Source organism: Penicillium coprophilum, assembly GCF_028826855.1.
Source record: "Penicillium coprophilum strain IBT 35676 chromosome Unknown utg000004l_segment0_segment0, whole genome shotgun sequence".
Classification (NCBI taxonomy): domain Eukaryota; kingdom Fungi; phylum Ascomycota; class Eurotiomycetes; order Eurotiales; family Aspergillaceae; genus Penicillium; species Penicillium coprophilum.
This window is the reverse complement of record NW_026622723.1, coordinates 7,643,876-7,670,058: the sequence shown is the minus strand read 5'-3', so window position 1 is coordinate 7,670,058 and position 26,183 is coordinate 7,643,876. Positions and strand designations below refer to the sequence as shown.

The 26,183-nt window shown below is 48.2% G+C and overlaps 10 protein-coding genes across 10 annotated transcripts; 5 read left to right on the top strand and 5 right to left on the bottom strand.

Annotated features, from left to right (window-relative positions):
* Positions 1-289: 289 nt before the first annotated feature.
* Positions 290-3,261, bottom strand: N7500_007324 (snoRNA-binding rRNA-processing protein PWP2; the record flags this gene model as incomplete). Its single annotated transcript, XM_056678468.1, has 5 exons — positions 3,232-3,261; positions 3,033-3,145; positions 2,472-2,967; positions 2,167-2,414; positions 290-2,111 (listed from the first exon to the last, which is right to left on the bottom strand). Exons 1-5 carry the CDS (start codon positions 3,247-3,249, stop codon positions 290-292), a joined length of 2,697 nt encoding a protein of 898 aa, XP_056533468.1. The 5' UTR covers positions 3,250-3,261.
* Positions 3,262-3,610: 349 nt separating this feature from the next.
* On the top strand, positions 3,611-6,708 carry aspC (septin CDC12; the record flags this gene model as incomplete). Its single annotated transcript, XM_056678467.1, has 11 exons — positions 3,611-3,649; positions 3,717-3,730; positions 3,791-3,833; positions 3,892-4,054; positions 4,135-4,445; positions 4,500-5,008; positions 5,058-5,119; positions 5,635-5,976; positions 6,039-6,363; positions 6,461-6,630; positions 6,686-6,708. 11 exons carry the CDS (start codon positions 3,611-3,613, stop codon positions 6,706-6,708), a joined length of 2,001 nt encoding a protein of 666 aa, XP_056533467.1.
* Positions 6,709-7,276: 568 nt separating this feature from the next.
* N7500_007322 (cupin domain-containing protein) lies at positions 7,277-7,791 on the bottom strand (the record flags this gene model as incomplete). Its single annotated transcript, XM_056678466.1, has 2 exons — positions 7,277-7,432; positions 7,498-7,791. 2 exons carry the CDS (start codon positions 7,789-7,791, stop codon positions 7,277-7,279), a joined length of 450 nt encoding a protein of 149 aa, XP_056533466.1.
* A 1,183-nt stretch (positions 7,792-8,974) lies between these two features.
* On the bottom strand, positions 8,975-10,517 carry N7500_007321 (ACT domain-containing protein; the record flags this gene model as incomplete). The annotated part of the gene is made up of 4 exons (XM_056678465.1): positions 8,975-9,837; positions 9,887-9,954; positions 10,021-10,421; positions 10,485-10,517. The coding sequence occupies 4 exons, from the start codon at positions 10,515-10,517 to the stop codon at positions 8,975-8,977; spliced, it is 1,365 nt and encodes a 454-aa protein (XP_056533465.1).
* Positions 10,518-11,937: 1,420 nt separating this feature from the next.
* abr1 (multicopper oxidase abr1) lies at positions 11,938-13,874 on the top strand (the record flags this gene model as incomplete). The annotated part of the gene is made up of 2 exons (XM_056678464.1): positions 11,938-12,270; positions 12,321-13,874. 2 exons carry the CDS (start codon positions 11,938-11,940, stop codon positions 13,872-13,874), a joined length of 1,887 nt encoding a protein of 628 aa, XP_056533464.1.
* Positions 13,875-14,354: 480 nt separating this feature from the next.
* On the top strand, positions 14,355-15,535 carry N7500_007319 (uncharacterized protein; the record flags this gene model as incomplete). Its single annotated transcript, XM_056678463.1, has 2 exons — positions 14,355-14,641; positions 14,743-15,535. The coding sequence occupies 2 exons, from the start codon at positions 14,355-14,357 to the stop codon at positions 15,533-15,535; spliced, it is 1,080 nt and encodes a 359-aa protein (XP_056533463.1).
* Positions 15,536-16,531: 996 nt separating this feature from the next.
* Positions 16,532-18,625, bottom strand: N7500_007318 (fungal specific transcription factor domain-containing protein; the record flags this gene model as incomplete). Its single annotated transcript, XM_056678462.1, has 8 exons — positions 16,532-16,889; positions 16,937-17,166; positions 17,217-17,636; positions 17,689-17,826; positions 17,875-18,005; positions 18,060-18,415; positions 18,470-18,513; positions 18,578-18,625. The coding sequence occupies 8 exons, from the start codon at positions 18,623-18,625 to the stop codon at positions 16,532-16,534; spliced, it is 1,725 nt and encodes a 574-aa protein (XP_056533462.1).
* Positions 18,626-19,451: 826 nt separating this feature from the next.
* On the top strand, positions 19,452-21,121 carry N7500_007317 (MDR family MFS transporter; the record flags this gene model as incomplete). Its single annotated transcript, XM_056678461.1, has 4 exons — positions 19,452-19,538; positions 19,591-19,970; positions 20,021-20,447; positions 20,501-21,121. The coding sequence occupies 4 exons, from the start codon at positions 19,452-19,454 to the stop codon at positions 21,119-21,121; spliced, it is 1,515 nt and encodes a 504-aa protein (XP_056533461.1).
* Positions 21,122-23,123: 2,002 nt separating this feature from the next.
* On the bottom strand, positions 23,124-23,869 carry N7500_007316 (uncharacterized protein; the record flags this gene model as incomplete). Its single annotated transcript, XM_056678460.1, has 3 exons — positions 23,124-23,557; positions 23,654-23,798; positions 23,852-23,869. 3 exons carry the CDS (start codon positions 23,867-23,869, stop codon positions 23,124-23,126), a joined length of 597 nt encoding a protein of 198 aa, XP_056533460.1.
* A 1,892-nt stretch (positions 23,870-25,761) lies between these two features.
* N7500_007315 (uncharacterized protein) lies at positions 25,762-26,040 on the top strand (the record flags this gene model as incomplete). Its single annotated transcript, XM_056678459.1, has 1 exon — positions 25,762-26,040. The coding sequence occupies one exon, from the start codon at positions 25,762-25,764 to the stop codon at positions 26,038-26,040; it is 279 nt and encodes a 92-aa protein (XP_056533459.1).
* Between the last annotated feature and the right edge of the window lie 143 nt (positions 26,041-26,183).

Here is a 26,183-nt window from a genome sequence, read left to right as displayed (position 1 = left end):
AAACCGGGGAGATTAGGGAAGTTGTTCGGTGGTAGGAACATGTAAGAAGGGCAAAGAGAGGGTGGCACAGGATATTTCGGATAGTATTAAGGAGCCTCTGTTTATTGTAGAAACAGGAGAGCGTTTGCTAGGCGACGGACAAAGGGTCCGTTTGAGGTCTCAGAGCGGAAAACTTGGAGTATATTATTCACAGGCAAAAGGCCTCTGTCTATTTCCCTTTTTGGTCTTTGCAATATACAAAACGCCTGGCTCAGATGCAAGTAGACATACACGAAACCCTCATAGAAAATCATTCAAAGCCAACCCAATCACCATCTCCCTCGTCAGCATCAACCATCTGATCATCAGGAACCTCAGCATCCTCGGTCTCCATGGCCAACAAAGCACTGCTAGTTTTCTTGTTCTCGAGAATAGGCTTCGAGAGCAGGTAGTTAAGATCGTAAAGGTTCTTTTCTGTCAACCGCTTCAGGTTTTCGCGAATATCATCGACAGCACGCTGGACGGCACGAAGCTCGGTGGCGAATGTGCCTGTGTTATCCTTGAAGTAGCGACCATGACTGCTGAACAAAGACTCGATCCACATGAGGTTGAACTCAAGATGGGGTGTTTCTTCGGCAGCATGTGCAACGAATCGGAGAAGGCGAGGTAAATAGACGGAGGGCACGGACCGAACCACATGGGGAATATCTGACGGAGGGATTGCTTCATATACGACACGGAGCAGCTTTTGTTCATTCAATCGGAAGGCCATGATAAGGGCTTTGAGGAATGTGTTCTCCTCATCCACAGCGTTGGATGTGGCGGCTTCCTTAGCAGCATCTAGAGTGGCAAGGATGCTTGACGGTGTGATTGTGATGTCCAGATCATAGGGATCAAAGATAAAGTCAGTGTCCAAACTGTAGACAAGGAGTCCTTCGGTAGAGGCTGCACAGAATGCGCGTCCAGTCGGGGCGAAATCCACAGATGTCACGCGAATCTCCGGGCGTGTGGTGCGGGCACCGGCATCACCGCGTCTCGCACCAGGAAGAGTGCTATCAACACGATCATCGTGATCAGACGCCTCACCAGTCTCGTCAATAAGAGCACGGGGACCAGCCTCAGTCATGTCACGACTGTTCAGGATCTCCTGGGTGCCATCGATAGAGGTATTGACGGAGACGGTGAACTTCTTGATCAATGACCCTGTTCCAACATCATACAAACAGATATACTTGCTGTTTCCACCGGCCAAAATGCAGCTACCGTCTGCGCTGTATGTGATTCGGTTGAAAGACTTGGTGCCTGCGGCATTGGCAGCTGTACGGCGGTCGGACACTCGGCGTCCCCCAGAGACGTCACGGCGACCGTCAACTCCTCCTTGCTGCACAGCATCTTCAACAGACCAGAATGACAGCTGACCGTCTAGCGTAGATGCAGCGACTTGTTGCCCATCTGGGCGGAAAGCCACACTGAGAATGTCTGACATGAGTTGGAGGGGTTCACTAGTCTGTGACCGACCGAAGATGCTCCAAATGCGAACTGTGTGATCCCAACTTCCACTGACAAGGTGGTTGCCATCGGCAGCGAAAGAAAGACTGGAAACAGGGCCCTCGTGGCCGGAGAGCTGGTCAAGCAATTGACCGGTCTGCACAGACCATACGTGAATGTCAAAGGAGTCCGGTGAACCGGCACAGACCACTTCTCCACTAGGGTCCACGGCCAACGAGGAGAATGACAGTCGGGATGGTGCTGTAAAGGTTCGGAAGTTACGGTAGCGAATAAGATCCCATGCACGGATGGAACCGTCCAAAGATGCTGTGAACAAGACATTTCCCTTCTTCGCGAACTGACATGCGGTCACTCCACTGGTGTGTTCCGTAAAGGTGACAATGCAGAAGCCTGACTTGACATCCCAAACCTTGATTTTACCGTCATCGGCAGCGGTAACAATTCTCTGACCGTCTGGTGAATATGCGAGGGCGTTCATAGAATCAAGATGCCCTTGTTGTTTGAGGATATATGACTCGGACTGCCATTCCCACACCAGCAGTTGACCATGCTTAGACGATCCAAATGCTAGCCACTCGCCTGATTTGTTGATTGTGACAACATCAATGTTGCTCTGGGAGACACTAGAAGAAGGTCTGTTAGTCACTGCGAAAGGGAGGGTGTCACAGATTGATGTACCTCAATTGATGGATCATATTGAACTCTGGCAGATCGTAGAGTCCGAATAGACCGTTGGAAAAGCCTACTACCAGAAGGTTTGTCTGCGCATGGAACGCAGCACAGTTGACCTTGGCGTCGTTCTGCATGAAGAAATCCTTTTTGACGATCCTCCATCGGGCGTCGGAAATATCTTCCATCGTTTCCTCGTCTTTTTTCGTAACATACTCCCAGCGGAAGAGGGCGCCATCTTGACTGACAGTGTAAATCTATATATAAGATTAGTATGGGATTTCCAGCTGAGCCAATTTCCAGTAAGTGCCTACCACTTCTTGTGTGGCATTGAAATAGGCAGCCACCACGCCCTGTCTGTGTCCCGCCAAAGTGGTGGGCTCGAAGCCTTCTTCCGGATCCATACTCCATACCCGCGCCGTCAAATCCTTAGCGGCAGTGAGCAAGAAGCGTGAATCGCTGGACCATTCCACACTTTCGATGTTGTCAAAGTGGGCAGCAAGATCCCGGTGTAGAACGAACGGGGCGAATTCAATTTCGCCATTGGTTTCGGTGCCGGGAGTAGAGGGCGTCTGCCAAATTTGCAGGCGTCTTCCTACGCCAACGGCGAAGTGTCGGCCGGACGGGGAGAATTTGAGTGCGGAGACTCGTCCTTTGAAGGAAAAGTGGTGAATGGCGATGCGCCGTTGGAAATTGGTCAAAATTGCGCGGCCATTTTCATCCACAGTCAACAGAAGATTACCCTTGGGCGAAAGATCGAGGCGGTCGATGTTTGTACGATGCGAAAAAGGCAGGGTATATGAAGTATTTCTGTAAGAGCAATTGTAAGCGGGCTGGTTTTCAAGTCACCAAGCAAAGTACCGAGCGACACATACTGTACTAGATCAAAGACCGAGACTCGATTGCCTACTGGCGAAAGCAAGCATGTACCATCGGGAGTAAAGAGAAGATTTCCTTTGCGATATACCGTCCCCAAAAGGTTGGAGAACTAAAATTGAAATTGTCAATATTAATCCTCAGATTCGACGCAAGCTGATAGTTGTAGGCGATCAAAATCCAAAGCGTAGTACATACCTTGAAGTCTGTCTTCATTTTGGCTGTCGGCGATCTCAAAGATCAAAAAATTAGAGATAATTCAACCAGCTACCGTGATAAGAGCCTTCGGATCATCCATGCTCCGAATCCGGGCCCAATCAGGACTAGCTCATCACGCTAAACCCAGATAGGCAAGGCGAGGTATACTCCAGAAAACGAAAGGAGATTCAGGGGGAAGCAGCGACGGGCAGTTCGAGAGATCCGATTTCACCGTGTTCCTCCTTTTCTCTTTTTTTTCTCCTCAGGAGTCGACTGATTTACTCTTCTCAATATCGGTACTCTACATAGGGACCTCCTTCTTCATCTTCTTTTTTGTGTTGATTCCGAATTGTTTTTAATCTCCCCCCTATAACCCACCATGTCGACCGAGACCGCCTCGCCCATTGGCATTGCCAACGTAAGCTATTCGGATGCCAGTATGCTCCTTATGATGTCCTGAAGCTAACTCGCCGTGTTTGATATAGCTCCCCAACCAGCGGTGTGTACCTTCGAGTGATCACGGTGAATACGGGGAAAGATTCTAATCAAGCTTGTATAGTCACAAGATTGTCGCGAAGCGGGGTGCAGCCTTCACTATTATGGTGTGTTCAACAGAAGGAAATGCTCCGCGCGTATTGATGCTAATGGTGCATCGATCAGGTTGCCGGAGAGTCAGGATTGGGAAAGACAACATTCATCAACACCCTCTTTTCCACGACCATTAAGAACTATGCCGATCACAAGCGCCGCCACCAGAAGCAGGTTGACCGAACTGTGGAGATTGAGATCACCAAGGCTGAGCTCGAGGAGAAGTTCTTCAAAGGTGCGACCCAAACATTCCCGTGTCGGGGGAGGAGTTTCGACTTTCGTGTTTCGAGAGCTGATGAGTTATCGATTTTCCAGTCCGCCTCACCGTCATTGATACCCCTGGATTCGGAGACTACGTGAACAACCGTGATTCATGGCAACCCATTATCGAGTTCCTGGATGACCAGCACGAGTCATACATGCTCCAGGAGCAGCAGCCCCGCCGAACCGACAAGATTGACATGCGTGTTCACGCCTGTCTGTACTTCATCCGCCCTACCGGACACACCCTGAAGCCTCTCGATATCGAGGTGATGAAGCGCCTGAGCTCCCGTGTCAACCTGATCCCCGTGGTTGCTAAGGCTGATACCCTGAGCCACGCTGATCTGGTTCGCTACAAGGATAGAGTGAGTGGAACAAGTGTACAGGGGAGGAGGATATCTGGACTAACAATTGATTAGATCCGCGCTGTGATCGAAGCCCAGGGCATCAAGATTTACACCCCGCCCGTGGAGGAGGACGACGAGCACGCTGCTTCCCACGCCCGCAGCCTTATGGCTGCCATGCCTTTCGCCGTCATCGGTTCCGAGAAGGACGTCAAGGCTAACGATGGTCGTGTTGTTAAGGGTCGTCAGTACGCTTGGGGTGTCGCCGAGGTGGAGAACGAGGACCACTGCGACTTCAAGAAGCTCCGCTCGATCCTGATCCGCACCCACATGCTCGACCTTATTCACACCACGGAAGAATCGCATTACGAGGCCTACCGTGCCCAGCAGATGGAGACCCGCAAGTTTGGCGAGGCCCGGCCACGCAAACTCGACAACCCCAAGTTCAAGGAGGAAGAGGAGACTTTGCGCAAGCGCTTCACCGAGCAAGTCAAGGTCGAGGAGCAGCGTTTCCGCCAGTGGGAGCAGAAGCTTATCTCAGAGCGCGACCGCCTCAACAAAGATCTCGAGGCCACTCATGCAGCGTACGTTCCAAAGTATTGTCCAGATGAACTCATTGCTAATCGATCGCAGTATCAAATCCCTCGAGCAGGAGATCGAGAGTCTACAGGGTTCCGGCACCCGCAGCCACGGACGTCGTTAAGATGCAATTTTACCGGGAGTCGACCCGGATCGTTCAAAAGGGGAGTCGAACCATGCTCTTGTTTTTTGTTCTCTTTTGAGTACCCTATGTCTTGCTGTTCGCGCTTGGAAGCACCTTTATCTGAGGGCTTGGTTCGTTTTGTTTGTTATATCCATTTACCGCTGGTAGCTAGCGATGGTGTGTCTACAACCTTGATAATAACTTCTTCTGTATTCCGTATGAAATACAGAATTAATTCTTTTGGGCTTAGATCCGAAGTAAAGTAGTAATATTGGTTTGTTTTACTCCCGGCATCATTGAGGACTTCAGAGTTGAAGCTCCGAGCTCCATCCCGCATCCTCTGAACTCCAATTCCTCCTCCCCACCTCAACTCGACGGCCATGCCCCGGACAATATTCCCAACCAGGCATATCCACACTCTAAAAACACATAATGGTAAGCTTGAGACACCCAGATGCTCTCCTGATTCTAAATATCCTCCAAATCACAAGCGCTAACATCCTCCAGGCCCCGTCAACGCGGTAACCTTCTCAAGCTCCGGCGGCACCTATGTCCTCACAGGCTCCTCAGACCGAGCAGTACACCTTTCGCGCGCCATTCCAAACAACTCCGATAACATAACAGCAGTTGAAACCACATCCCCGATCCAAAAATACGAAGCGCATGGCTACTCGGTCCTGGACATCGCCGTGTCATCCGACAACGCGCGCTTCGCCAGCGTAGGAGGCGATCGACAAGTCTTCCTCTGGGATGTGGAACAAGGCATCACGACCAAACGCTGGTCAGGCCACAACAGCCGGGTCGAAGCCGTGCAATTCGCCGGCGATGGCGACTCGGTCGTGGTAACGGGTAAGCCCATCAGATTCCCCTACTCTTTTCTTCCGAGCAATCCAAATCTAACCTCCCCTCAGGTAGTGCAGACACAACAATCAACCTCTGGGATACCCGATCCACAAGTTACAAGCCCATCCAAACCCTCACCGAAGCAACAGACACAGTCTCATCACTACACGTGCATATGGGGACTTACTCGATAGCAAGCGGGAGCTACGACGGCCACGCACGGATCTACGACGTTCGCACGGGAAAGACGACTGTCGATGTTCTCGCGCACCCTGTGACGAGCGTGCGCTGTTCAAGCGACGGGAACGCACTGCTCGCTTCGACGCTGGATGGGTATATCCGCATGCTGGACCGGATGGATGGGAAGCTTCTCAATGCGTTTGGGGGAGAAGAGTGTGCGTAGTGGGGTTGGGAAGCCGGGGCATTCGTATCGGAATTCGGAGCTGCGTGTTCGCTCTGTTTTTGCGATGGGGGATGCGGTTGTGCTTAGTGGGAGTGAGGAGGGAGGGACAGATGGGACGGCAGGGGCGGCGGCGTTTGCTTGGGATGTTCTTAAAGGGGAGGTTATAGCTGCTGTGCCTGTTGGGGAGAAGGTTAAGGCTGTTAGTTGTGTGGCGTGGAATGAGGGTGTTGGTGATTGGGCTGCTGGATGCTCTGATGGTAAGAATAATATTTTATGGGTTTGGGTTGAGATTGTGCTAATTGTTGTTTTCAGGTACCGTCAGAGTCTATGGATGATGGGGCTTGATCCAATCGAAGACAAGCTATCATGGCGGAGCGACTTGCCCTCGCGTCGACATCAATACCCCGGCTATGGAATGACCACGCGCTACTTATGCCATCGCTGGCGAAACAAGGACGCAGTGCGGAATGATGTATGTGCTACTAATAAGGTCTGCGGCGGCCTCACTACGCTCTACCGACTTCCATTCGATGTGACACTCCAATCGACTTGGCGACGGGCTTCTCCCATCTGCAAGGGCAGTGCAGCCATTTTGTGCAAGGCTAAGGCGAAGATAGGTATATCTCACAGGTACCACTACATGGAGGTTGGCCTGGGATCATCAGAGATGTTTACGGGGGCATTGGGCCGTTATATAAGCCCAGCACTATCTTCAATATTGAGATAATAGATCAAACAACCTTGGAAGTGCCTTGATACTTTTCTGAGCATCAAGGCTACAACCTATTCTGAGTTACATGAGATCTTTCACGCCTCCACGCTGAAATCGTCCTTGGACTGTTCGAGGTAGAAATCCATGCCATTCTCAACCTTTATACGTACATGAAGTATTTCTAAGCCTCATCAAGCATCCGAGTGTGGCTCCCACCCGGCTTCAGCCATCTCAAACGACTCAAACAAGAAAGCCGGAGCCACCGTACATCCCACAAGGGTCCAATCACCTAAACTTTTCGCATGCTGCCACTCTCCACGTTCAACAATAGCCTGTGGTCGTTGACCCTGTAAAGATTAAGCGCCAATCCAAGCACAAAACAGGCTATAAATCCATGTATACAAGAACTCACCTTTCCAAGATCAATTCCCAAAATGGTATCCCGGACGGGTTTCCCATCATTCCAGGAAAGTGATAGTTGCATAGGAGCACCAGCGTAATAATGCCATACCTCAGTACCATCTAAAACACGGTGCCATTGCGAAAGACCGGCTTTTCCTTCGAGAAGGTAGTAAATACAGGTGCTATGTGAGCGATCATTTGTCGAATGGCGGTCGCGGAAGGTCTCGATGTAGTATCCCTTTTCGGGATGTGGAGAGAGATTTAAGGTGTTGATGATGTCTTGGGCGGAAATATTCTCCGGCATCTTGGAAATGTTCTCCGTCTGGGAAAGGGAAGATGTGAGGTTGAGTGGAATAAAAGGGAAGATTATGAAATTTTTTACTATTTCTCGTACCCACAATGACTCAGAGTGAGATTGTTACAGGTGTCAGCTTTGGTCTCTACATGGCGTAATACATTTAATATACCGAGCAATGTAAGAGTAATCAGCTGGATGGGGATGTAGATGTCACGAAGGGCAAGTCAAAGCCGACAATCCACGTCAGGTCTAAGCTATGTAATCTGTCGACGCAAGGTGGTTCGGTATGAGATATTATAGGTGTATCTATCGACTCTCGGTTCCCCGGTCAATAAATATACCATCTTCCGAATATGTCCTAGTTGGAAGTTCTCAATCAAGACCCGGGCATGAGACATGAACTCGCGTCTTGGTCTGACCTTCCCCGATTGTCAATGTGAAACCACCCCTAGACCCAGAAATCGATGATAATCGATGTTGTGTGGGCTTCCGCATTCGTCACAGTTCGTCACTGATAGTTTCACGACATCACCGATGCGAGATCGGAACGGGCCAGGGACGTTGAAAGTCCATTGTTCGTACTTGTACTATTGAATTGTTTCATTTCGGTGGAAGTTGATAATGGAGTTGGAGGTAAATTCGAGTTGTAGACGTTTCATGCAGATGTGAGGATAGGTTCCTTCGGGTGCCGGAACAAGTCTCTGTGTGATTTGCAGAGGTGAGGACTGGATATGGAAAAAATATGACTGTGTTTCTCAGATATTGCCTGGATGGAACGAATTCCTCTTACATTTTTTATTCTCATGGTTTTCATTTTGCTCATCTCATGACGTTGGCATGATGCCCTATATATCGTTCTAGATATATCTTTCTAGATATATCACGCAAATGCCCAACAAGTGGGTTTAACGCGTCTCCAGTGATACAACTCGTATGTCGAAGCCGACAAACTTATGAAATCCATAGATATCCATAGAGGGAATGATGCACTCAAAAAGTCATGAGATAGAATAAAATATACAAGTATTAAAACAAGCCCGAAACAAAAACTTTTCGATACCCAGGCACCACATAAGCACATAGACACATGAACACATATACACATCAAAAGAAGTCATATCAAACCAGTCACCCTAAATCTCCAAAGCCCAAACCACCCTCAACCACACTGCAGACTATCAGACAAACCCTACGAGTCCAACCGAATCCCCCCAAGTTTAGGCGACTGCATCTTCTCCTCCTCAAGAGCATCAATCGCCCTCTTAAGCTCATCCTCACCAACAATAATCGTACCCGCGCGCGCCGTACTCAAGAAACTAATCTCGACCGCACCCGCGACATCCACATCAGGCTGGAGATGATGCGTGGATGATGGCAAGGGATGTAATCCATGGGAGGGCGCAGAGGTCGAGGTAAGATGTGATTTATCGATTCCAAGAGCGGCCAGCCGTGTCCCGAAAGAATCAAAAAATTGAGGCACGGATCCGACAATACCACTAGCACCACTTCCGACGCTTGAATCCGAGAAAGTGTGATGAGAAGTGGTAGCTGCGTCAGCGAGACGACCTGCGACGCCGCAGACGATACCGGATGCTTCGAGGGGCAGGTCGCGGAGATCTAGGGTGATTGGGATGAGATGGTCTTCTTTTGAGCCTAGGAGGAGACCGGAGCCGTCTTCGTAGGATTTTGATCCGGAGGAAGATGAATGGCGTGCGAAGCGGGGGAGGAGACGCTTCTCTATGAGGAGGGAGGCTGCTGGATCGAGGGATGCGAGGGTTAAGGAAAGAAAGCGGGGTTCATCGATGAGGAGGACTGTTGTTAGGGCGTCGCGGAGGATGGACATTGATGATTCTTGGGTGTGGTATTCGTGGTGGGCGGCGCATTGGACTAGACGCAGGGAGTGATCTACGGATGGGGTGATTTGGTGTTTGCGGAGATTGTTGAAGGTGCGGGTTTGAAGCTCGGCTAGAGTTGAGGGGGGAGGTGTTCCTGGGGGAATGAGGTCGCTGAGTCTTCTTTCGATGGTTGGGCTGAGGGGGTTTGTGATGAAGGCTGAGGTGTTGTCGAATTGGAAGCCTCTTTTTTCTAGCGCGGTCATTACGCTTGCTTTGCTTTTTTTGCGGGACTACTATGTAGTCGGAGAAGTAGGTTGAGATGAAGAAGATGGAGCTATAAGGAGGTCAGCTAGGTGTTGCTTTTCTCGTATAGATGGGAAAGATAGTGGGGTTCACATACATTCCTGCGAGGGCCAGTGGACTGGTCAATTCCAAGACCCGCTTGCCGGCCTCTAGGCCTTGACCGAGGACTTGCATGGCAATGTAGTCATTTTCGCTCACGACTAGACGTGAGCGGAGGGAGACATCCAACTGATCGAGTTGGTCCAAGACCGGGGCAAAATATTTGTCGACCAGACGTCTTGGACACATGACCGAGACTTCGACTGGAGTGATGGAGACATTCATCAATGCGGGTGGCTTGTAGCCATGCTCCGAAACATGTTCGAAATCATCAAATGCAGCATCGTCATCTGTCTCGTCTTCCAGTGGTGGGATTTCATCAAAGATGAGTCTTATGACAGACTTTACGAAGTAGGGGTACAGCTCCAGCGGGATGTGTACCAGCACAATACGTTCCTCCTGACATTTGGTTAGTAGGTGTTGCCAGTTGCTCTAGGTGGGTACCTAGGTAGAATGACTCACTAGGAAGTGAACTTGCGCATCGATGAGAGCCATTGATTGATCCATGAGTCCTTGTAGAGAGAGGGAGAGAGAGAGAAGATGTGAGTCGGATCAAGGTTGACTATTACGCCATCGAAGTTCAATGATGCTATTTGAAGTGAACAAGCGCCATCCACGTATGTCGTCAAAGGTATTAAATATTGGGAAATTTGATGTGCAAGGATATTCTTTCAAAAAAAAGGTGAAGCGAAGACTCATGTGGACAACCCCTCCTTCTATTTTTTTTCCCCTACAGCTTTTTGCCTATAAATTTCTTCGCACTTATCTCTTCTCTACCAAAGTGACTAAATCCGTGTATTTTTGACTCCACAGCTTATCAGAAGCGTCCTTAGCGCTTTTGGTGTACCTTGTTCCTGGGCTTTTGTGGGGGTGGCCACTTAGCTCTCTTTTCTGGGCCGAGGTTTTCCGTCTCGGACTTTCTATCATTTCTGCAGCGTCATTGGCAGAGGGTATAGTATCATATATGTATATGGCTTAGGCCGACATGCAGATTTATATGATTTGTCCATGTCTATACTTCAGCCATCGACTAAAGTGCAAATCCCCCGCTTTTCCGGGAAGATAACAAATCTGCTTTGGCCTCTTATTTCCTCTTTTTTTTTTCTTTTTGCCGCTGTAGCAGATCGAAAGAAATTTCAGTGCAACGTCACACGACGGGATTCTTATCAGGGAGTACTTAGAATAGTATATCGAAAAATTTATAGGGGACTGTGGTGACTTTCTTCACTATATGATTGTCGTATGACTTACAGGGTGGACTTAGGGTTTTGGTCGATCACGCTCCGCAATCTATGTGGCCTGAAGAAGATATCTCCAACATATTATGATGCACAATCATGATATTCTGTGTTATATTGAGTAGCATAATGAAAGCGTATACTCTGTTCATTCTGTTTACTCGGAACAGCTAAGCCTTTCGTCCTCGAGTATGTTCCCCCTTGCATGACAGTCCAGGAACCAGGGCCTAGCTAGGTGAATTATCTGCATTCCGCCCTTCGGAGCCCACCTAGGGCATTCTTCAATAACAAAACAAGGCAGCTCAAAGCCTGAACTCGATAATGCTCGACTCTCTGCCCTGTAATCCCACACCCGGAAGTTCATGAATGAAGGCACGACCAATTACACTCTTGCGAACCTCAAAATACGATCTGACCCGGCCAGCATACCCAGGCCCCTGCAGATCGACACAACCACCTTTGTTATTTTTTTTCTCGCCATGGTTAAAGAGGCCCGGTTTCCAGATTCCTTCCTCTGACATCCATCACAGCGGCCGACTCGCGCTGATTTCGACAACCGCGCGCTTTTACATTCGTTTTTGCTTTCTAGTCGATTCAGCCTCGAATACAATCTTTCGGAGGATTTTATTACCCTTCTGAATCGGGCTGTCAATCGTTTTCGCTCGTTAAATTCTGCAATGGCAAAGTTTAGTTTGTTGGCGCTGGCCACTTGCGTTGGCCTGGCCGCAGCCAAGGACGTCTACCTGAACTGGAACGTCACCTGGGTTAATGCCTCCCCCGATGGGTTTGAGCGTCCAGTCATTGGTATCAATGGTCAATGGCCCTGCCCACAAATTGATGTGAACGTGGGCGACCAGCTGATCGTCGATGTTTACAACGGCCTTGGAAATGAGTCCACGGGTATCCACTGGCACGGTATCCGTCAGGAGGGCAGTGGTGTTATGGATGGCGCGGTTGGAGTTACCCAGTGCCCTCTTGCTCCCGGCCAGCACATGCAATATCACTTCGATGTAAGTGATCACCAGTGCGAGGAGACGAATACATCCTAATTGCAGTATAGATCAACCAAACTGGAACATACTGGTATCACTCGCACAACATGGGCCAGTACCCCGATGGATTCCGTGGTGCTCTAATTGTCCACGACCCCAGTCCTCCGTTCCACTACGACGATGAGTTCACCCTCACTCTGAGCGACTGGTACCACCAGCAGATGCCGGATTTGCTCAACACCTATCAGTCCACAGAGAATGCGAAAAACCATGGCGCCGAGCCTCTCCCTGATGCGTCACTGATCAACGACTCAACCAACACCAAGATCAAGGTTTTGCCTAACAAGACGTACCTCGTCCATATCATCTGTGTTGGAAACTGGCCCGGTCATTTCTGGGTGATTGATGGCCACGAGATGACGGTTGTAGAGGTCGACGGCGTCTATACCGAACCCCACCCTGCTGGAGACAAGTTCCTGCGTGTTGCAACTGGTCAGCGTATGAGTGTATTGATCAAAACTAAGTCTGACACGAGCAAGAACTTTGCCATCTGGGATACCATGGACATCAACATGATGTTCATCTTCGAAAACCGCACTATCCCAGAGAACTACAACCCCAACGCCACTGCCTGGTTGGTGTACGATGAGGCAAAGCCCCTACCCGCGCCTCCCGTCTTCCACCACATCGACTTCAACGATGACTTTGTGGATGATGTCAACCTGGTACCGGCAGATCACGAGCCCTTGCTTGAGCCCGTGGACCACCAGATCATCATGGACACTGGAATCGCCCTGGTTGATGGTGTCCCGCGCCTGACTGTCAATAACAAGACCTACATCGCGCCGAAGGTACCCTCTCTCTACACTGCCAACACAGTCGGAGCCGAGTTCTCCTCCAACCCCGAAGTATACGGTCAAGTGAACCCCTTCGTTGTGAAGCACAATGACGTCGTCGAAATCGTGATCAACAACCACCACAACAACCTGCACCCATGGCACTTGCACGGCCACCACTTCCAAGTCCTGCAGCGTACTCCAGTTGACGGTGGCTTCTACACGGGACTCCAGAGCACCGTCTCCAAAACCCCAATCCGACGCGACACCATCATGGTCCAGAACAATGGCCACACCGTCATCCGCTTCCGCGCTGATAACCCAGGCGTCTGGATGCTTCACTGCCACATCGAGTGGCACGTCGAGGCTGGTCTCATGGCCACCATCATCGAGGCACCCGAGACCTTCCCAAATAGCATCCACGCTCCCCCGAAGAGCCACTACGACGCCTGCAGCAGCTATCCCCAGCAAACTAGCGGCAATGCCGCTGGAAAGCAGGGTCTCGACCTGACTGGGCTCGACACTAAGGTTGTCAACGGTAGCCACGGCGCTCTGTATACCGGTAAAAAGAGCACCAAAGTTTCCACTTCTGGTCCAGCTCATGTATCGGCAGAAGCGGCGGAGCCAAGTTCCTCCTCCACTAAGCTATTCTCATCAGCTTTCTCGAAGGAATCTCGTCCCAAGTTCCCATTCTCTAACAAGAAGTCGGACAGCGATGACGACGACAGCAAGAGTTCCTGGCCTTTCAATAATAGTGATCTTTTCGCGGATGAGGATCAGGAGTGATACGACTATGTCTGAGATGATGAGTTTTTCCAGAGGTTTTCAAATGCTTGTATATTAGTCTTCTTTTACTTCTCATGTCTAATTGACATAAAAGTCATTGACACTAATTAATTCAAAGCCTCTTTTCGATACTTTCCTTCCATGTTTATGACGTACACAACATAGATGTCTCTTCAACTTCCTACCATGGATGCCACCCACTCTTTTTGACAAATCTCATCAACTCAACCATGCTATACGTCTAAATGGTAAGAAACGGCAGATATATCTTCATTCCCGATAATAACCGCAAAGTCAGCCCTGGTTCAGCACGTGGGAAGAACAGCTCCGTTTCCTAATCGAGTAGGAGTCTAATCATCACATCCTGACGACCTCACCCACATAGCCCGACTCTATTTTCACAATAAATCCCCCATACTACCTCTTAGCATTCACCACAAACATCCCCTATTTCCTCATACAAGAAAACAGCCTATCAAAATGTCAACCAATCTCTTCTGCTGCACAACCCTCCAAACAACCACCCTCCCAGACCCCGAACACGAGCAAACATTCACCGAATTCACCAAATGGGCCCTCACAACAATCAACAACCTAAAAGGATCCACAGATCCCTCCGAAGCCAGCGTCTGCATCCAGCTCGTACGACAAGTCATCAACGGTCCGATAGAATCTATCCGGTATTTCATCGCAAGTGACAAACATGGGAATTTCGAAGAAGTCACGGAAGATGACATTCTAGCTACGAATTTTATCAAGATGAACGAGTGAGGTCCCTCATCCAAACACTGGATTTTTATAAATTTATCATTATTTATTCCCGTCCTCGGCCTTATCGTCCCAGTCTCATATATTGACCATGTCATAGATGTAAAAGCTTCCAATGCAGACAACACAACTGGGCCTTCGATCTTAACCTTTACGAGCCGAGTACGGGGAGTACACGGCATTGGCGCTCTATCGCAAAACCGCTTAAGCAGATTGAGAATGCATTGAAGAATAAGATGTCCGGATCTGGATCTGGGTCACAGTCAGTGTCAGGGTCGAGATCTAGTTTGAGGTCTATGATGGGATATCATGGGTCTGGTGGGGGATATAGAGGCGCAAGCTATGGGTATGGGTCAGGGATGGGATATGGATCTGGATGGGGATCTCATTTGGGGGCTGGGTGTGGGCCGAATTGGGGGACGGGTTCGACGGTTCTTGTGCCGGAGGAAATTACTACTGTTGTGACTGGGTGTCAAGACTCTGATTGTGGGTTAAATCGAAATCAGGATCAGAGTCCGAAGCAGGACTACAAGCAAGAGCAGGATCAGGATCAAGACCGATATCCTGGGATATCTCTACCTGCCGATGAGACTGAATTCGACGAAAGCAGTGAACAAGACCAGCCTGGTCCGTCTTCGTCTATTTTTAGTAATGAGGTAACTGAAGATGAAGATACAGGGTCATACTCAGCTCTTCTGGACAGCCAGCTATCTTCCAGCGAAGTTGGGGCGAGCCAGAGCTACCTGGACGTCGAGGACTATGGGTGTTATTATTCTGGGGCGTCTTCTGATGATTATGGCATCTATGACTGCGGTGGAGGGGCCAATGCTGTGTCGTATGAATGTGGTGACTATGAAGATTTTGGAGGTTGTGGAGGTTGCGAATATGAATAGTTATGTGAGATGTTTTGCTATATTGCTGTTTTTTAGCTCTTCATAAACGAGTTTCCAATTTCTGTTGGCTTGGAAGCTGAGATGGAAAGACAGGTGGAATGAAAATTCAGTGTTGATACACTAGGTATCATTGCTTTGCTCTAGTAGATCTAGAGGAAGATGAGAAGTCAAGAGGTCTTGTAGCCTAACCTGCACACAGAGACATCGTACGCTCTAAGAATCAACCCGCCATTAGCTATCCAGTCCGTGCACCTTGCAACCTTGCATCCTCTTATAAAAGAGAATCTGTCCACTTCCAACTCTTTCCTCTCCCCTCCTATCACTCAAATCAACCCGACGAAAGTTTCTACACCCAATGGAAAAAATACACCAAACCGTATCCGATGCCCTCAAAACGCACCGTTCAATCCGAATCCTAGGCGACCTACCCACCGAAGAATTGAATAGTGAAGACTACCTAGCCTCAACTCGCTCATTAATCGAAAGTTTTGTCGATTATTGGAACGAAAAAGAGAACTTACGACTTTTAGCGGTGGAGGTCTGGCCACGACACACCTACTTCGCGCTCGACTTCAATAACGACGAGTACGACTATGATAACGCCCACCTTCAGGTGATTGTCCTACCTGTCTATCTACTCCGGCTATCTAAGAAAAGCCATACTTGGACAATCTTTCGACATAAACCCCAGGACTCGTCTCTGGCTAGAAGAATTGCAAGCCTTCATGATGGAAATGGGCAGAATCCAATCCCTTTCCTTGATGATCATATTAAAGGCGTGATAAATTATGGTCCGAGAAGTAGCAAAGTTGCGCTTGATGCCTCTAGGAATTCTACGTGAAGGACGACGGACTATCTCGTTAAGACATCTATGCTTTCTTGAATATTTGGCATTACTGCGACGAGATAGCAAGAACAGGATATTATGGAGCATTGGGGGCAAGTGTCGACAACTTTGTACCCACATGGGCACATGTATGTTAACCTAGAGTAGAATCAAATGTCGCCTAGATCCAGATCAAACCATTCCAACGAAGGCTGGGCAGTGAACAAGTCCCACATCAGACTTTCATCTGTATGTTCCAGACTTTCATGCGGTAATGTGTTGTCGACCGACCCATCGTGTCCGATACTCCATGGCTTCTCCGAACCGACATGTTGCATTAACGGGCCACATAAACCGAGGAACATGTTGAAAAGACTATGAACTTTGTGAATCCATTTGTTTGCGTGTACAAACCGAGATAACCCTCTCGTGATATCTTGCATCAAGCCAAAGTCTTTGTAATGAGACGATGAGACGACATTGCAGAAAAGCACAAAGAAAGGAGTCAGCGGGTACAATAAAACCGTCCTGCTTTAGTTAGTTTAAAGAAATTTCAGAAGTTGACGGCGACACACCAGGATAAAAATGAAGGATACGGCTCTACCGTGTCTAGATCCAAGCCAGCGGGATGTAACATGGAGTTCAAGCTGCTGAGAGCTTTTCGTGCAAAGTCAAGGCATTCATGATGAGAAAATGAGGTGTATGCCGGCCGACTGTATTTGAGAATACTAGTCATCATGGCGAAATATCCGAACTCTGCGGCGTCGAATTCATTCTGAAGCTCTTCAGGCATAGTCAATCGAGTCTTTACAGTCAGTAACTCGACATATCAACTAAACAAATGCACAAACTTACTTCTTTGATATGAGTAAATAGAGAGTCGGCTTTCTGAATGAGAGAATCAACTTGGGATATATCCACCGCTCCTTTCTCTGCACGGCTGATCTGCATGTCCAGTATACTCTCTTGAACCTTCGCCATCTCGACCATTACCTTCACAGTCTTCTGAAGTGGATTTGCAGAATCCAGGGGAATCAACGAGACAGGGTCAAAATACAACTTGGGAAGCGAGGGCTGTCGTGCGAAAAGAGCACTCAGGACCTTGTCAAGATAGTAGCACCAGTAAAGACATAGATCAAAATCTTCGACCAGTTCTGTTCGTAGTAGTCGTCTGGCTTCCACGGTGTGGCTGTTAAGAGACACGAGCACGCGGGCTGCGAAAGCTGTTAGCGACCAGCTTCGCGAGACGTTTCCGATATATTGCATTAGCATTGCCTGTCAGATTAGTGTCTTTGTCCCATTCTCGGGAATTAATTGATATACTCACCCCAGACAGCAGAGCTTGAACAAGTGAAAGGCTGGGAGGTGAGAGAAAATGAACACGACACAGTGCGGCCAGTGCGATAGCCTTGTATTGTCGCTGTGACTTTTCCAGTCGTCCAATGACCGCAGGGCTGTGGTAGATCTGGGACCATTTGAGAGCAGAGAAAAACACTTTTGTGTAAACGCATACCCGATAATGCAGTCGAAGATGTTCGTCGCCCCCATTCTCTACCAAGCAAAGAATCATGTTCTCCAAAGTCGAACTCGAGATATGATCTGGCCAATGGAGGTGCTTATAATCGCCCTCATTCCCGGTCATTCCTGTTCAATAATCTCAGTGATTGAATTTATGTGTACCGATGGGTGGAGATTCACCAGGCAACATCATGTACAGTAGTTCTGGGGGCGATGGCTCTGATCCAGTGACTTCATCAGTGATCGTAGTCTCCAAATCAAGATGCGTAGAAGATGAGGTCTGATAAGACATCTGTTTGACGAGTTCCAAGGCTGTGTGAAGCACGCCCATCCTGTCCTGAGTCACATGGCCGTTCTGTTCGAGCTCTTGTTGGATAAGCTGATGTGCTTCTGTGGCGCGGTGAGCTGACTCGTCTGGAGTAGCCACCACGGAAGTCTCTCCTATTGATCCTGGAGGCCAATCATTTTGTTTGTGTCTTTTTGCTTTAGCGTCCTCCGCTCTTATTTCATCATGTTCGGGGCTTAGCTCTGACTCTCTGATATCTTGTTAACCGCAGCAGTAGCCGTCAAAAAGAACATGAACAACTTACTCTTCGGCATGATGAGCAGAACTCTCTAATTTATCTAGACGTCGCTTGAGAGCATCAATCCTTGCAATGTTATTAGACGTAGTTATCTTTTGCTGAGTAACAACATACCGCGATGATCGAGCATAGGATGTTCTTTGAAGGCGACTTCTGCGACATTCTACCTTGGCAATAGAACAATTTTTGCATCTTAATTCACGATCACCTTTGACCTTGACGGGTCAATACAAGGCATAGTATTTATTTTTTTTTCGGAGCAAAGCAGAGAATCAAGTACCTTCCTTGAGTAACACAGGTCACACTGCAGCATGTTAGTTCGAACGACTTAGACTGTGTAGTAACATACTGCTTGTCGGAGTGTATTTTTAGCTCGAGACCCAATCATATCGACTGTGAAAATGAATTAGATAAACCAGAAGTGCTCGAAGATCCCCTTGGATGCTCGGAGGTCGGACGGAACACGCCCGAATGTCCCGAATTCGGACATTAGTCATCTATAACAACCAGTGGACATGGATGGAGATTCCATATGCCAAGGTATAGTGAATTGAGATTGTATAACAGTTCTCAGTTCTATATCTGACGGTCTTTCAGACCGAGAAGTTGTCTAGATTGGTTGTGGATGTAAGTATATGGTAAACTAATGTACTACATACCAACATTCAAAGAGCAGGGGCTTAGAGAGGATACACTAATGAGAGTCTATTTCAACAATAGAGCAAGTCTACTTAGTCTCGGATCCAGTTATATATCGACCAGTCACCGTCTGCTGATTTATCCACACGACTCGGAGATTCTGTATAATTTCCTCATCCTCGGATTTCGGGTGCGATAGTGATCCGAGATGCCCTACAGCCTTGAAAAGGGGTGTGTACTGTCTAGAAATCTATAAACAGCGATAGATCTGATAGAAAAAAATAATTTTCTTCATTTACCACCGATTATTGTTCGTTAGAAGTCGAGTCACTCTCAAATTATAAAAATCATGGACAACGAAGAAAAGCAGCCATCAGCTGCCAAGCTGACTTTCGTTATATTGGCCCTATGCTTGGCTGTGTTCTGCATGGCGTTGGTGAATCTCTCTTCCATATAACCCAGTTTGCGGTTGTATACTAATAATATAGGATAACACAATCATCGCCACAGCTATCCCTCACATCACGGAACAATTCCACGCCCTCGACGACGTAGGCTGGTATGGAAGTGCATACCTCCTCACGACCTGCTCTATGCAGCTTGTCTTCGGAAAGCTGTACACATTCTACCACGTCAAATGGGTGTTTCTATCCGCGCTGGCTATATTTGAACTAGGATCCCTTATTTGTGGCGTCACTCCAAACTCGCTGGGTCTTATTCTTGGCCGTGCAATTGCAGGAATTGGAGGAGCGGGCTTATTCTCTGGTGCAATTCTGATTATCTCGCATACCGTGCCACTTAAGAAAAGGCCTATATATACTGGGTTGGTGGGGGGAATGTATGGAATTGCTAGTGTCGCTGGGCCATTGTATGTCCCTTAGACTGTGATATCAGCCGACGTGTACTGATTGCTTATAGGATGGGCGGCGCATTCACTGATCATGTCTCATGGCGATGGTGTTTCTATATTAATCTCCCTTTTGGGGCTGTTACATTCGTCTTTGTGATGCTTTGCTACCAGTCACCTCCCAGAACCCAGCCCACCCATACTTTTGCTGAGCAGATTAAAGAGTTTGACATTATCGGAACGCTCTTCTTCATCCCATCAATCGTCTGCCTGCTGTTAGCCCTACAGTGGGGAGGTTCCACATACCTTTGGAGCAATGGCAGAGTAATTGCCTTGCTTGTGCTCTTCGCGGTCTTTATGGTGGTTTTCATAGGTGTGCAGGTTTGGCGACAAGAAAATGCCACCCTGCCTCCCCGAGTCTTCTCTCAACGCGACGTATGGGGAAGTTCGGCCTTCACATTTGGTTTAGGTGCCTCTTTCTTTGTTTTGGTCTACTATGTGAGTTTTCTTCAGTCAGTTGACAGTCATCTCACATCATACTGATCAAAAAGCTCCCGATTTGGTTTCAAGCGACAAAAGGCGCCTCTGCAATGGAATCGGGTATCAGGAATCTCCCTCTTCTTCTAGCCCAGGTTATCTTCTCAATCGTTGCCGGAGTCTTAGTCACCACCATTGGCTACTACGCTCCTTTCATGATCCTCTCTTCTGTTCTCATGGCAATCGGCGCTGGTCTTCTGTCTACATTCCAGCCGGAGACAAGTTCCGGCAAATGGATTGGATACCAGATTATCTTCGGGGCTGGAGTGGGTGTTGGAATGCAACAAGCCTTGATCGCTGTCCAAAATTCTCTTCCCCCGAAAGATATACCCATCGCGACAGCTACGGTTATGTTCTCGCAGACCTTGGGCGGGGCGGTCTTTATCTCCGTGGCACAGAATATCTTCACAAATGAGCTCGCGAAACATTTGGTTCATATTCCTGGGGTGGACCCCACCAGGGTAGTTGATCTTGGGGCCACAGCCTTGCAGAATTCAATTTCCAGGGGTTTGCTACCGGCTGTAATAGCAGCATACAACAGTGGCTTGGTAAATGCATTCTACGTGTCAGTGGCAATGGGGGCTCTTTCTGTGGTAGGAGCTTGTTCAGTTCAGTGGAAGTCAGTCAAAAAATGAGCTAAATCGATACACTGTTATTGATTCGCCGGATAGGCTGGCGTCTAGGAAATTTGTGCCTGTCGATCATTACAGGGAACTCATGGGCCCCTGTGTGCTCTAGATATTGGGGTTACGGGCCAGAGAGAGAAGATGGATAGGTTTAATTCAAGCATGTGTTCAAGAACAGGAAAATTTATAGATAAAATGATAAACAAAAACAATTTGATTTCTCCTTTCTACCTAATCCCTGATGACATACGAACGATATTTTGTGCAGACAAAACCATTTTGGCGATGTTGAATTGGAATAATGATGAGACTTGAAAAAGACTTGATTGACCGATGTCGACAGACACTTGTCGGTAAGAGTGATTTGACAACTGGACGTACTGGACGAGCATTTTTGACCCAGAAACTGTGTGCGGCCACTCTGAGGCTGCTGGTTTGACCATGGTTGCTTGGGTTGTACATGGTACTGAAAATCCTTTTTGACCCGAACCTTTGCAAAGGCTATTGTTTGTTTGTAGGTTCCATCGAGTCTTGGAGTTGACGAGGCAGAGAACCGTATGAAGGTTGTGAGAATATTTGTAATAGCTGACGACATGATGGTCATTGTTGTCGTAGCAAATGATAAAAGTGGTGGCCGCAGGAATCGGTCAAGTGAGAAAGCCATGTGTTTGATGGTCGCCACAATTGTCACATTGTATGGAAAGTCTCATGATGAATGGTGGCCATGGTGGATGGTGGTTGCGGTAACGATCAAGATGGAAAGACTCGTGGTTGATGGAAGGCTCAGTGGATGTTTAATATTGGAAGACTCATGGTGGTAGGTCAGGATGGAGAGGCCTATGATTGATGCTGACCGTTGTGGATGGCCGAGATGGAAAGTCTTATGGAAGGTGGTGGTCACAGTAGTCACAGTAGATCGAAAGTCTCATTGTAAACGGTCAAGGCGAAAGTGGTCAAAATGGATGATTTGTCATTTTTGGGAGGTGGTTGTCATAAATGGTCGGAAGGATGATTATTATGGTAGATAATAAAGAATTTTGACTGTCAAAATGTATGTCGAAAATGATTTTTTCATGGTGAATAACTTTTTGAGAGGAGTGAGTCTCAGATGGTTGATGTTGTTCTTGATGGTGTAAGGTTTTGATAGATGGTTTTTGGTAGATGAGAGGCCACATGGAAGGCCACAATGATTTTTGATGTTGGTATTGATGTTGGATGGTGTAAGGTTGCGATGGATGTTTCTTGGATGGATGTTTCTTGGATGGATGTTTCTTGGATGGATGTTTCTTGGATGGATGTTTCTTGGATGGATGTTTCTTGGATGGATGTTTCTTGGATGGATGTTTCTTGGATGGATGTTTCTTGGATGGATGTTTCTTGGATGGATGTTTCTTGGATGGATGTTTCTTGGATGGATGTTTCTTGGATGGATGTTTCTTGGATGGATGTTTCTTGGATGGATGTTTCTTGGATGGATGTTTCTTGGATGGATGTTTCTTGGATGGATGTTTCTTGGATGGATGTTTCTTTTTGGATGGATGTTTCTTTTTGGATTGGTGTTTTTTGGTAGATGAGAGGCCAGACGGAAGGTCATAATAATTTCTGATGTTGGATGGTGTAAGGTTGCGATAGATCTTTCGATTGAATGTTTCTTTCGATTGAATGTTTCTTTCGATTGAATGTTTCTTTTGAATGGATGTTTCTTTTGGATGGATGTTGCTTTTGGATGGGAGGCCAGATCAAAGGCCAAGATGATTGTCATGAGAATTGTTTGGTGGAAGAGAGGCCAGAAGCAGAGGTCAGAATGGTTGTTGTGGTGGATAGTTGGTCTGCCGATTGTCCTGAAGCTGTGAAGCCCGCCACGGTCAGACTGGTGGAATTGGTTGATTGAGGTGGTTGATTGAGGTGGTTGATTGAGGTGGTTGATTGAGGTGGTTGATCGAAGTGGATGGTTGAGGTGGTTGGTTGGTCTGCCGATTGTCCTGAAGCTATGAAGCCCGCCACGGTCAGACTAGTGGAATCGGTTGATCGAGGTGGTTGATCGAAGTGGGTGGTTGTTTGGTGGACCAGTCTGCCGATTGTCCTGAAGCCGTAGCCCGCCACGGTCAGACTGGGGGAATCGGTTGATTGAGGCGGATGATTGAGGTGGATGATCGAAGTGAATGATTGAGGTGGTAGGTTGGTCTGCCGATTGTCCTGAAGCTGTGAAGCCCGCCACGGTCAGACTGGTGGAATCGGTTGATTGAGGCGGATGATCGAGGTGGTTGATCGAAGTGGGTGGTTGTTTGGTGGACCAGTCTGCCGATTGTCCTGAAGCTGTGAAGCCCGCCACGGTCAGACTGGTGGAATCGGTTGATTGAGGTGGTTGATCGAGGTGGTTGGTCGAGGTGGTTGAAGTGGTTGATTGGCGGTATCGGTGGTTGATGGACCAGTCTGCCGATTGTCCTGAAGCCGTAGCCCGCCACGGTCAGACTGGTGGGATCGGTTGATTGAGGTGGTTGATCGAGGTGGATGATCGAAGTGGGTGGTTGTTTGGTGGACCAGTCTGCCGATTGTCCTGAAGCCGTAGCCCGCCACGGTCAGACTGGTGGAATCGGTTGATTGAGGTGGTTGATCGAGGTGGATGGTTGAGGTGGTTGGTTGGTCTGCCGATTGTCCTGAAGCTGTGAAGCCCGCCACGGTCAGACTGGTGGAATTGGTTGATTGAGGTCAGGAGAGGTTGATGGTTGCTCGAAGCACCTCATGGATGGTGGTCATGGCGGATGGTGGTAGTCAAGACGAAAGGTTGGTCAAGATGTTAAGTCCAAAGGTGGAGAGGATCATTACCGCGGTTGGTACCATCATCGCATCAGGCCTCCAAGGTTGTTTGTTCTAGGAAACAGTCAACACACGCAAGACTGGGGGAAAGGGATGCATGTTATCGTAGTTGGTTGTCACCATGGGTGGTGACCAAGATGAAAGACCAAGATTGTTGTGATGGTGATGGTGGGCACGGCAAAAGCACAGTGGACTGTCATGGTTGATAGTCATGGTTGGTGATCAAGGTCACAGTGGACTGTCATGAAAGGTGACAGGTGGTCAAGGTAGAAAGCCATGTTGAGTATCAATGGCGAATGCCCAAGGCCACAATGGACCGTGGTCATGGTCAAGGTCAAGATAGATGCCAAGGTCATGATGGATGTTCAAGATGAAAAGGCCCATAGTCCAGAGTCGTCACCGTGGATTGTCCCACCATCAACCTAAAGGCAAGCTAGTATGAGTCCAACCAGGGGGGGAGAAGGGAAAATATTATTCTATGTTTATTATATTGAACAAGGAAGGAACTAAAAATAAGTAAGCATATTGTTAGTTGTCACGTGGGGATGGGGGAATATTATGGTGGATAGACCATGGTGACTGGAGACCATGGGGAAAGCTGAGAAGCAGCGGGGAGATGAAGAAGGAAGAAAAGAAAAGAGAAAGAAAGTGGGAGGGGGGAGGTATTTATATTCCTCCAGTGGCTGAAGGCAATGGGGGAACTGGGGTAGGTGACGACGTTCCCAAATAGGAAGGAACGGTATGAGTTCCTGCCTATTGCTCTTGCACATGTCACCATGGTGACTGCATATACGTCTCACGTGTCTTGATGCCCATGTCTCATGATATATGGGGGAGTTGATACACACAAGGTTCAGTCTACCTTGGACCATGATCCCGAAACTAAACTTATGTACCTTGGGTCTAGAAGTATACAGTAAACGCATTATGATCAGCTCAATCAACAGTGTCTACTCAGCATCTAGCCTGAACCCCACCATTCCATCCATCTCTCCATATCGTCAGCTCCAATCTCATCTCCCTCAGTAAAAGGCTCAACAGGCATTTTGCTGCGATGAGATCCGGTCTTTGGGTTTCCAAGATGATGATTGCCGACTCAGGCTCTCCGTATGCCGGGCAAAAGCAAAGAATAAGAGACCGTCAATCAAAGATGACAACCCAAGACTCAATGTCCCGTATGGCGTCCAAGTGTTTCGCAGACTCAGCTTGAACTTGACCCGGCATTTCGTACCAACCGGCGCTGGGGGGGACTTACTAGGAAACTACTCGCAGAACCCTGGCTGTCACATGGGTATGTCCCCGAGGCTACAGATTCAAGGCTAACTATTCCCAAATACCGTCACATTATCAGTTCAAGGTTCATTGCACCACCTTTAGAGTCCCAGTTTACGAACGAAATGTCGGATCGCCAACCTTGTCTCTAACAACTTCTGCGGATACCAATATCCAAGCTCCAGACCAACGCAACTATGGAGACGCTTCACCTTCCACATCAATCAACGAACCGACTAAAACCCCGAGGAAGCTAGACGTTACAACAAACTCATCGGGAGAAAACGATCTCACAGAATGTCGGGTTAGCACAGGTGACAAGTATCAAGTGGAGAATAGTGTTTTGTTGGTGAAATAGGTATGCCTGCGAGTCTATGCGCTTGAATTGCGCCGGCTGGACGAGAAATACGATGCGACTTACCAATGTCTCTCTTTTGGTCAAAGCAGATATGCTCTAAGTGCACATGTTCTATGGTCTACGCCAGTTGCCAGCGTCTGTCGATTAAAATATCTTTATCTGGATGCTGCTCTCCACAGCAAATCGAATTGCTAATCTCTTGATGAGCTGCATCCCTTACAACGTCTACACAAGAGATGACAGAGACCAGATACTCGAAGCCACTGCATCTGCCATTGATGTGGTGTATTGCCTCACCATCGGTCAGCACGGGGGCCAAGATCGCGAACCTCATGACCTTATCGATGTTTTCCAAAAGATTTCTCAACAACACCCGGATGATTCATACCTCACTTCACTGGTGGATTGCGCTTTCCAGTCTTCAGGCTCCGAAGGTGGTTCTGGAGGAAGCGTAAGTGCGGAAAATGGGCCGACTGGTTGAGGGGAAGGTCTACCTACCAGTCAACGAATATGACGGCTTTGATCATTGTGACTTTTCTATCTCGGATTGGGAATTCGGAGAGGTGGTTTTGCTGTTGTTGCTGATAGTCAGACCTCGCAATAGCTTGATATAAACTACAGTAT